Source organism: Eubalaena glacialis, chromosome 3 (assembly GCF_028564815.1).
Source record: "Eubalaena glacialis isolate mEubGla1 chromosome 3, mEubGla1.1.hap2.+ XY, whole genome shotgun sequence".
NCBI lineage: Eukaryota > Metazoa > Chordata > Mammalia > Artiodactyla > Balaenidae > Eubalaena > Eubalaena glacialis.
In genome coordinates this window covers 162,322,944-162,334,071 of record NC_083718.1, presented here as the reverse complement: position 1 = coordinate 162,334,071, position 11,128 = coordinate 162,322,944, and the positions used below count along the sequence as shown (strand labels likewise).

The following is an 11,128-nucleotide window of genomic DNA, read 5'->3' as shown; positions in this document are numbered from 1 at the left end:
AGGACCCTCCTCCGCCCCGCAGCGAGTGGGATTCGCGTCTGAGCCGCAGACGCGCGAAGACTAAGCGGCGCAGCTGAGGCCTCCGGGAGGGGGCGGACCTTGGGCAGCCGCTGGGCATTCTGGGCGTAGTGTCCAGGCGGCTTTTGTGCGAAGCGCGAAACCAGAGGTCCTCTCCCTGACTTGCACTTGCGCGTCCGGGGAAAGGGTCCGGGAGCGGTTCCGAGGCCGCGGCGGAGCCGGTGGAGTCCGGGGTTCTGAGGCATATCCCAGGTTAGGGGAAGGCCGGCGAATGCGGGTGGCGGGCTGAGGGGCTGAGTTTTGGAACCCAGGGATCTGTCCCCGCGGGTGCCGCGTCCCCCCAACCCCCTTTCTGGGTGGGAACGGCTCCGGGGCAGCGGCTTATCTCGTCTGCTCCTGTGGGTTCAGGACCTTTCGATCTTGGAAGACCCTGCTGTCGGCTGGGACCCCTTCCCAAGTCCAGCAATCCTTTGTTCTCTCCTCCAGGACACTGTAGGGAGGTGCTCAGTAAACTTTCGGGCAAGCATAGAACTCCCCGGGAGACAGTGGTTTTGGGACCGGTGGGAAGGTCCCCGCTGAAGGCAGACTTTCTTGGAGCCCACAAGCCCGGGCTGCACCGAACAAGTCAGGATGTTGAGCGTGAAGGCAGAGGCAGTGCCGCAGGCAGCAGGAACCCATCAGAGGGGAAAAACATCTGATCTGAGGTCTCTGCCCGAGCTTCTGGGCCGAAGTTGGGGCTGGAAGAGGAAACTGCTCTCGGAGCTCCTGGGGGACCTTCGTTATTGCTGACCCTTTTACTTGCAGGGAGCAGGGATTGGATCAAGTAACTGCATCCAGGGTATGGGCAAAACGAAGAAGTCACGGAGAATTTGCCCTCGGAGCGAGGCAAGCGTTACGTAGGATCTGGGGTGGGCAACAGTCTGTGCAGTGTGGATCAGAGAGGAGGAAACGCCGCAATGTGAGGGACTGGTCAGGTGAGAAAGGACCAAAAGTCTCTGTTCTAGCAAGGCCCAGAGTTGCTAATCTGGATTCTCCGATTGCAGACCTGGTCTTTCAGAGCTCTTTCCTCCTCCCCCAGCCTTGTCATTTCAGCATTCTGCCTTTCCTGTGAGGAGGAAGATCAGCCAAGTCCCAGGTGAGTAGAAGTTTCTTCTCTCCTAAAATTTAATTTGTCAGAGGGAATAGGTGTACTATCTCATCTCTCCCTTGAGAAGGAGAAGGAGATCCACATTTGTTGTGTGCCAGTGTGTGTACTTTGTCATCACTCAATTGTTTGGGTAGCTGAGTATGGTTGGAAGGAGTACTCTAATTTTAAAGATGTGTCAGTAGCCTCAGGAAAACTGAAAACTTGCCCAAGAATACTCATAAGGCAAGTAGCATACTAAATACTATTGACCTACTCAGGTTCAGAATCCAGATCTGTAGGACCCCCAGACTCTTGACAGCATGCTGGTGTTTCCCAAACATCTCATTCACTTACCACCTATTTCTACCATACCTATGTACCACATGTATTGTTAGTCTCATATTTTTAATTTTTTACTTACATTTATTTAAAAAATCAAACTTGTGCTGAGAAACACTACATATGAAATTATGCATTTGAAGAACACTTTAAGCTTTATATTTATTCTAAGATGCTGATCCATGTACCATGTAAAATCATCTCCTGACAAAAAGATACAAACTGAATTTTGGGACACAGTGCACTGCATCATGCCCTTGCCTGGATTTTTTCTGCATAGGGAAGTCCAAGCAACACATTGAGTCTAAATTGTCCATCCCCATTGTATTGTTTTTTCCTTTTAGGTAAATAATTCCACAAAGAATGCTCTCCTTTTGTGTCTTCTTCTTTTTTTTAAAATATAAATTTATTTATTTATTTATTTTTGGCTGTGTTGGGTCTTGTTGCTGCGCGTGGGTTTTCTCTAATTGCGGTGAGCGGGGCTACTCTTCGTTGCGGTGGCTTCTCTTGTTGCAGAGCACAGGCTCTAGGTGCGCGGGCTTCAGTAGATGCAGCCTGTGAGCTCAGTAGTTGTGGCTCGTGGGCTCTAGAGCGCAGGCTCAGTAGTTGGGGCGCACTGGAGTAGTTGCTCCGCGGCATGTGGGATCTTCCTGGACCAGTGCTCGAACCCGTGTCCCTTGCACTGGCAGGGGGATTCTTCACCACTGCACCTCCAGGGAAGTCCCTTGTGTCTTCTTTACAAACATTTCACTTACCTATTAAGAACTACCCTGTTTTGAGTGTTGTATGTAAAACAAGTAGGAAGTCCATACATTTCAGGAGCTTACGCTCTCTTTGGGGAATTAATAGATACGTATGAAATAATTGAAACCAGTACTGTCCAATAGAACTTTGTGTGACAGGGAAGTGTTCTATATCTGTGCCTTATAATGTGGTACCCACCAACCACATGTAGCTACTGAGCACTTGAAATGTGCCTAATTTTATTTAATTTTAATTAAATTTAAATAGCTGCATGTGACTGGTGGCTACATATTGGATAGCCCAGGACTGGATATTTGAAGTAAACTATTTTCAAGGTCAGTTGATTGGATTTAGTGCCCTCCCCTGCAGAGGGGTGGGGGTAGGGGGCAACCCGAAGTATAAATGTTAATTGCCATTTAACTTTTGTTTCTTGGTGGAGGGTAAAGATTCTCTCCCAGTTTCAGGGACTTCATAGTCCAAATAACGTTACTCATTTTGAAACTGTCATCATCTAAGGCACATTTATACTTTAAGACACTTGTGCAAACGTGCAGCTTCTGTGTTTTATTACTGTTAAAGTATCCTATAAAGCAATAACTTTATAGGATATACCCAGAAGTCTTAGCATTGTATTACTTTGGTTCATTGCAGACAACTTGTTTTCCAGCTATCTGTGTTTTCCTTCATTAGGGACATTTAGACTATTTAAAAATTAGTTAAGTACAATGATAACTAATATTAATTACCATTTTCAAGGTATCAGTGTTAAGTTTTTAACATGGGAGTTGGTACATACGGCTCTTTCATTGCTCCTTAGAGTAGCAAGGAGGAAGCTTCGCTCATAGTTTTTACCTCAGTCAGCTTAAATTCTGTGCCAAGTTATTTTCCTGTCACCCAAAGTCAGAATACTAGTGGGCTGCTCATACCTTGTTTTGTTTTTTGTTTTTTGGGTTTTTTTTGTATGCAGGGTTAGATATGTGAAGTAAGAAGGAAGGCTTAAAAAGAGTATCTTCACAAGATAATTTGCCTAGTTTCTTTTTTTTTTAATATTTTAATTTTATTGGAGTATAGTTTTTTTTTTACATTTATTTATTTATTTATTTGGTTGCACTGGGTCTTAGTTGCAGCAGGTGGGCTCCTTAGTTGTGGCTCGCCAGCTCCTTAGTTGTGGCATGCAAACTCTTAGTTGCAGCATGCATATGGGATCTAGTTTCCTGACCAGGGATTGAACCCGGGCCCCCTGCATTGGGAGCGCAGAGTCTTAACCACTGCACCATCAGGGAAGTCCCTTTATTGGAGTATAGTTGATTTACAATGTTCTATTAGTTTCAGGTGTACGGTAAAGTGATTCATATACATATACATATATTCATTCTTTTTTAGATTCTTTTCTCATATAGGTTATCACAGAATATTGGGTAGAGTTCCCTGTGCTATACAGTAGGTCCTTGTTGGTTATCTAAATATCTTATATATAGTAGTGTACATGTGCTCACCCCAAGCTCCTGATTTATCCCTCCCCGCTACTAGTTTCTTTTTTTCTGACCAGGGATTGAACCTGGCCCACGGCAGTGAAAGCCCGGAGTCCTAACCACTAGGCCACCAGGGAACTCCCCTAGTTTCTTAAGATTAAAAATACTTGAGAACAAAACAATCAAACGTAATGTATGGTCTTTGTTTCCTGGTTTAACGAAAAGCTATCCAAATGTTTTTTAGGGCAGCTGAGGAAATTTGAATATGGACTGGAGTATTAAGGAATTATTAATTTTGGTAGATATGATAATATTGTAGTTAATGTAGGAGGCTTCTTTGGAAATGTATGTGAAGCATTTGTATTTGAAGCATGATGATGTCTGTAATTTACTTTAAAATAGTTAGGCTAAAAAAAAAGCACCTGAAAGAAGCAAACACAGCAACATGTCAACAGTTGTTTATCTAGGTTGTGTTCATTGTTCTATTCTGTCTCCTGTGCTTGTGAAATTGTTTGCTGTAAAAAGGGAGAGTATTTGTCCCTCAGCAGAGTAGTGAGATATTGGGTGTGAAGCACTTGGCTCAGTGTCTAGCACGCAATAACTGTGCAATAAATATTCACTATTATTTATAGCAAAATACAGTAATATTTTAAGAGTTTTCACTTACATAGTTTCCATCATAAGCTAATTTCTTGTGGAGGGAGAAAATAAACTTAGTGGGAAACACCAATTTCTATAGTGTTAGGAGGAATTAATACAGTCAGTAAAGGTAAAGTAAAACCCACCAAGAGCTTTTTCTTCTTGTCATTTTCTTAATATATCTCAAACACAAAAAACAACTGATTTCCACATGTTGCTGTGAATATCCTCTCTCGTTACTTCATGCTATTACTTCATGAGTAGATCTATTTGTATTTATCTGTAGTTAGTCTTTGAATTTTGCCGCACTACGTTTCTGAGAACTACATTTAAAAGCAGTCACTGTAGAGCTGATTCTGCTCAAGGAACAGTTTGTTGTTGAGATTTATTTTCCTAGTCAAGGACTTTGTATCAAAAGAATTGTAGAAGTGGTCCATGGTAAACTGGCAAACATTGCTCCAACATTTACAATGATCTACATTCTCTTAAAAAATGAAATAATGTCCCAAGTCAGTAGAATTTTGAAGGAAAAAAGGCAAACCTCAAATTTCCTTTTAAATGAAGAAACTGAGGACAAAGTAGGTGATTTGCTTAAAGTCACACATGGTATGTTAATACCAGATTCAGTAATAAAACTTAAGTTTTATTCTGCACTTAAAAATTTTTGCCAAGTATTCATATATGGATGATACAATGAGTCTTATTGTTGTAAATTGTACCCGTAGTACAACTCTATAGCATTACTAATTGGTCATAAATAAATAAGCATCTTTAAAGACTGTATATAAATAATTAGTCATGATTCTTTTTTAACCTCATTGGAATTTGAAAGTGCTTTTGAGAAATTTTTCATTTGGGTAATGCATTTCTTTAACATGATATGCACGGCCTTTGCCCAATCCAGAGCTGTGCCATGGCAGAGACTAGGGAAGAGGAGACGGTGTCAGCAGAGGCCTCAGGGTTCTCAGACTTGAGTGACTCAGAGCTTCTGGACCTGGAGGATACACAAGAGTCAAGTACTTCGCCTAACAAGCCTGGCCCTTCTTCTGAACTCCCTGGGAAGGATGGCAAGCTCATAAGCTTACCAAAGGGGAAAAGAGGATTGGATGTCTCGTCACCTATGGAACGATTCCATCTTAAATATTTGTATGTCACTGACCTGTCTACTCAGAACTGGTGCGAACAGCAAATGGTATATGGGAAGGAGCTTCCTGGTTTCTTGACACCTGAGAAGTCAGCTGTTTTGGACACTGGTGCCAGCATCCACCTAGCTAGAGAACTAGAAGTTCATGATCTTGTGACTGTCCCCATCACCTCTAAAGAAGATGCTTGGGCAGTTAAGTTTCTGAACATATTATCAATGATTCCTACCCTGCAGTCAGAAGGGCGCATCAGAGAGTTTCCAGTGTTTGGAGAAGTGGAGGGTGTGCTCCTTGTTGGAGTGATTGATGAGCTGCACTATACAGCCAGGGGGGAACTGGAACTGGCTGAACTCAAGACACGCAGGCGCCCTGTGCTCCCTCCGGACGCTCAGAAAATAAAAGACTGTTTTCAGGTCAGCCTGTACAAATATATCTTTGATGCCATGGTACAAGGGAAAGTGACCACTGCTAGCCTAATCCACCACACAAAATTGCATCCAGAAAAGCCACTGGGACCTTCAGTGCTGAGGCATGCCCGGCAGGGAGGCTTCTCTGTGAAGTCCTTGGGTGACCTCATGGAGCTGGTCTTCTTGTCTCTAACACTGTCTGACCTCCCAGTTATTGATATCCTGAAGATTGAGTATATCCACCAAGAGACTGCCACTGTGCTGGGTACAGAGATAGTGGCCTTTGAAGAGACGGAGGTGAGAAACAAAGTGCAGCACTACATGGCCTACTGGGTGGGCCACCGAGAGCCTCAAGGGGTTGATGTGGAGGAGGCTTGGAAATGCCGGACATGCAACTATGCAGATATCTGTGAGTGGAGGAAGAGCGGTGGGTTGCCCAACTCCATGCTAGAGCCGCAAGCCAAAAAAGCCAAATGAACGGAAGATAGACTTTCAGGAACTTTGATCTTTCCTGCTCCTAATGTACTCAGCAGAGTGAAAGAGGACCAGTCTCTGAGCTCGACTTCCATGGAGAGTGTTCTTATTTTGGTTCTTTTCATATTTCCTCAGCCTCTTACCACACAAATCCAGGACCAAGGCTCAGGGGTGAGTGGGAGAGATCTGGGATTATACTGTCCCTGGAGCTTCGCCATAGATTGCCAAGAAGACAGATGCTTATCATGGCTGGAGCAAGGTATCCTTCAGCAATCATTGCTTTCCTAAGAAGATTCTTCAGTTTCTTTTAAGTCTCTTCCCTATTTTTTCTCAATCAGGGTTTCTACATTTTATATAATGAAATAAAATGAAACACTGTCCAGGTTGGTTGAACTGGTTTTTTTCATAATCTCAACCCTTCAAAGAGGACCACCAGAATAGTTGTGTGTGCATGTTATTCCAAGCCTTTAAGTACATACATAAACATATTTCTGAAGTAGTGGAATGAGCAGAGCAGGAATTTAAAAGAAGCCTAATACATATGCTCAAAGAAATAAGGAAAAATGAAGCAGGAACAGGAAGTCATAAAAAATGAAAATAGTAAATATGATATTAATATTTACAAAAGAATGAATACGTGAGTGGAAGCTTGTATTACCTTCAACCCCACAGGTACACATCATCTCCTACTCTAAGACCAGAGCATAAGTGATGCCCTGGAATTAGACAGACCTGGACTCTATTCTTTACTAGCTTGGGACCTTGGGAAAGTTTCTAAGCCTTTTCTGAGCCTCAGTTTTCCAATATGGAAAATGGAGTGATGGTAATTATACTCACCTCATAGAGTTATTATGAGGATTAAATGAGATGATGCATGCAAAGAGCTTAGGACAGTACTCGGCACCGCAGAATCATTCGATGATTCACTATATGGATGGCGCTGCTGCTACTGCTGCTGCTGCTGATAATAATGAAGATAATGTTGATGATAGTATAAGTTGTTTCTAGTCCTTTGCTTCATTCATCTCTGTTTTTCCATTGAGCAACATTCTCAAATATTTTGGTCTCAGATCCTTTGCATGCTTAAAAATTATTGACGATACCAAAGACATATTGTTTATGTTGGTTTTATCAATGATATTTACTATAGGTCAAAACTGAGAATCTAAATATATGTTTATTAATTCATTTAAAAATAACAATAAACCCATATGTTAGCATAAATAAAATATTTTCATTAAAAAATAACTTTTAAAAATTAAAAAAAAAAGAAAAACATAATACATTAAGTAACATGTGACATTCACACACTGTACAATCCAGCAATACCATTCCTGAGTATACGCTAAGAGAAACTCTTATACATGTACAACAGGGAATATTAACAAGAGCTTTGTAACGCTTTCACAATAGCAAAACCTAAACCTGGAAGCTGCCTAGGTGCATATCATTGGAAGGGTAGGGTGATGTGGTACGGCAGCCAAAACACATGAGCTACAATGACATGCAACCATGTGGATGAAAATGAGCACACAATATTAAGTGAAAAAGTAAGTCCCAAAAGGTTACATATGGCATGATATTCTGTTTATAAAGTGAAAAACAACAAAGTAAAAACATTTTAAGATATTTAAAGATAATGAAGAGGAATCTCAGTGCATCTTAGAGGAATCTCAGTGGAGCCCTTAACTGCAGGCATCTCCAACAAGACCAGAGGAAAGAATGATATGGACATCAGCTGGAAGGAGCAGGCTTATTTATGGACACACTCCTGGAGAATTTGCAAAAGTAGATGGAAGGAGAGGAGTTGGCAGGGGTGGGGTTTCTATATTAACTAGAAGGCCAAGGGCCAGCAGAACACGGTGAATATTGTTAGCATAGCTGCATGTTATACATGAACTGGTAAAACCTGGACATTTATAGGAGTTACAGTAGGCTACCTCTGGAGGCCTTCTGAGCTACACATACTCTTTTCTTAAGGACAGTGGGAATCTTGTAATAACTCTTCCCATTTACTGAGGGAGTATTCTGTCCCAGGCACTGTGCTAAGCACTTTTTATGATTAAATCTATGTATCCATTATTATCCCTGATGAGGGAACCGAAGCTTAGAAGGGTTATAAAACTTGCCCAAGGTCACACAGTTTGGAAGTGGTTGACTCCAGCCTAGATTGTCTGACTGCAGTGCTTATGCTCTTAACTATTACACTGTAAATTCTTCTTGCTGTGTTAAGCTGCCTACACTGTACATCATTATAGGCCCTAAGAAGTTTGGACAAATTTGGGGCATGGTAAACTGAACCTATGAGATAAATAGTATTAAGCTAATAGTCTTCAAAAAAAGAACTTGCTCAGGCCTCTGTAGCATAATCTTAGTTATATTAGAATCTTTAAGAAGAGGAAAAAGAAAATCAGTTGGTTTTAGACAGTGACTAATTTAACAGAATTTAGTCAGAATTCTGTAATTCAGTAATTCCCTGAGCTCTCAAATCCTTATTTTATTTTATTTTTTAATTTGGCCATGACACAGCCCATTTATTTATTTATTTATTATTTTAAAAAATTTTATTTGTTTTTGGCTGCGTTGGGTCTTTGTTGCTGCGCGCTGGCTTTTCTCTAGTTGTGGCGAGTGGGGGCTACTCTTCGTTGCAGAGCGTGGGCTTCTCATTGCCATGGCTTCTCTCATTGCGAAGCAGGGGCTCTAGGCGTGCGGGCTTCAGTAGTTGCAGCATGCAGGCTTAGTAGTTGCTGCGTGCGGGCTCTAGGGTGCAGGCTCAGTAGTCGTGGCACACGGGCTTAGTTGCTCCTTGGTATGTGGGATCTTCCCGGACCAGGGATCGAACCCATGTCTCCTGCATTGGCAGGCGGATTCTTAACCATTGCACCACCAGGGAAGTCCACAAATCCTTATTTTAAATTAACACCTTTCGGTCATCACTTTATGGTTTCTCACAGAGTAGTTGAGGCATCTGTAGTTGGGATCACCCCAGGATCACTGATGCTGTTCTCTACAAGAGATACTTCCCTGGTTTGCAGCTGCCTCATATCTAATAATGTCATCTCTCCCATGTATGTATCGTACAGTATGATGTGATATGAAGTTGGTAAGGTTCTTCAAGATATTTTTATGGATGTATCAACATATATTTATATGAACTCTGCCTAAGGTGTCTGACTCCAAATTATGAACCTCTTGGATGTTTGTTCAGTGAGTGGGTGAATGAAAAGAGATGTCACAACAAAGCTATTTCTTGATTTTAAAAAAAGCAAAAAAACTTGCTTCTTGGGCCAGAGAATGGGCTAAGTACCTAAATTAGGATTAGGTCCAACTGTTCATAATAGAAATTGCCAAAACAATAGTGGTTAAACAAAATAGAAATGGATTTCTTTCATGAAAAAGAACCCTAGATATAGTTAGTCTAGGTCATGATGTCTGGAGACCAGGTTCCTTCTCTCTTGTTTCTCTAAAATCAATAAGTGTCTTCCTACTTCATAGTCCAAAATGGCTGCCCAAACTCTAGTCACCTATACACATTCAGCATAAAGCTGAAATAGGAAAAGGGTATTATTTTAAGGACACTTCATAAATTTGCAGCACTGACATCCCACTGGCCAAAATTTGGTCACTACAATGGAGGTTGGGATATGTAATTTCTATTCTGGGAAAGCATATGTGCAGACAAAAATTGGAGAGTCTATGAACTGCAAAAACCAGAGAATGGATATTGAGTGACAGCTTGCCATCTCTGCCACACTGAGATGTTTCAGTAACAGAGCCTGCACTTTTTGCCTTGCTGAGGACCCGACACTCTTGGAGGAAAAGAGGAAGATGTGAACATGACACCTCCACCATCCATCTTCAGAAATTTTCATCTTCCCCAGCTGAAATTACTCCCTGTCCATTAAACATGAACTCCCCATTCCTCCCTCCCTTCAGCTCCTGGCAGTCACTATACTACTTTCTGTCTCTATGAGTCTGACCACTCTAGGTACCTCATATAAGTGGAATCATACAGTATTTGTCCTTTTGTGACTGGTTTATTTCACTTAGCTTAACATCTTCAAGTTGCATCCATGTTATAGCCTGTGTCAGAATTTCCTTCCTTTTTAAGACTGAATAATATTCTATTGTGTCAATATCTTTTAAAAGTAAGTGGGAGCAAAGTAGTATTCCAGAGGAGGAGCTGACTTGGTAAAAGTTAATGTGTTGCAGAATGATTTATCTCAGGTGGATCTGAAATTGGAACTATTGTAGTGGTGTCACGATCCACCAGGTTGCATCAGATCCTCAAATGTGGAAGCAAAAAATTCAGAGTGGTCCTGTTGGCATGGGAGAAAGAAGAGGCTCCAAGCCCTGGAGGTCTGGATGAAGTGAAAAATGAGCTGTATTGAATTCCAGGTCAGTATCCTAGGAATACTGATTAGGCCCCATAAGCGGAATCTGTGCCTGTGGACCACAAGTAAGCTAAGAATCGTTATCCTAGCCTCGGTTTCTCCAGTTCCACTGAACTTCACTTCTGCTGTCCTTCAGTAATGTCTCCAATAACAACAACATTCATTGGATATCTTTATTGAGAGCATCTTCTTCCAGTCGTGGCTTACCTTTTTATTCTGTCATGGTGTCTTTTGATGAGCAAAATTTTAGTGAAGACCAGTTTCAGTGTTTCATTAGTGCTTTTTGTATCTCATTTAAGATATATTTTCCTACTTCAACACACCTTGTTTCTTTTACTTATCAATTTATTTTGGAGTTGTTTCATATTAGTAT

The 11,128-nt window shown here is 41.6% G+C and overlaps 1 protein-coding gene across 3 annotated transcripts; it reads left to right on the top strand.

Annotated features, from left to right (window-relative positions):
* On the top strand, positions 1–6,741 carry EXO5 (exonuclease 5). Of its 3 annotated transcripts, none has more exons than XM_061184427.1 (4): positions 1–270; positions 830–992; positions 1,097–1,153; positions 5,243–6,741. In XM_061184427.1, exon 4 carries the CDS (start codon positions 5,252–5,254, stop codon positions 6,362–6,364), a length of 1,113 nt encoding a protein of 370 aa, XP_061040410.1. In that variant the 5' UTR covers positions 1–270; positions 830–992; positions 1,097–1,153; positions 5,243–5,251; the 3' UTR covers positions 6,365–6,741. The 3 variants fall into 3 exon arrangements, with proteins under 3 accessions (XP_061040410.1, XP_061040409.1, XP_061040411.1); XM_061184426.1 differs by having other exon boundaries at positions 823–992; XM_061184428.1 differs by lacking the exon at positions 830–992.
* Positions 6,742–11,128: the final 4,387 nt, after the last annotated feature.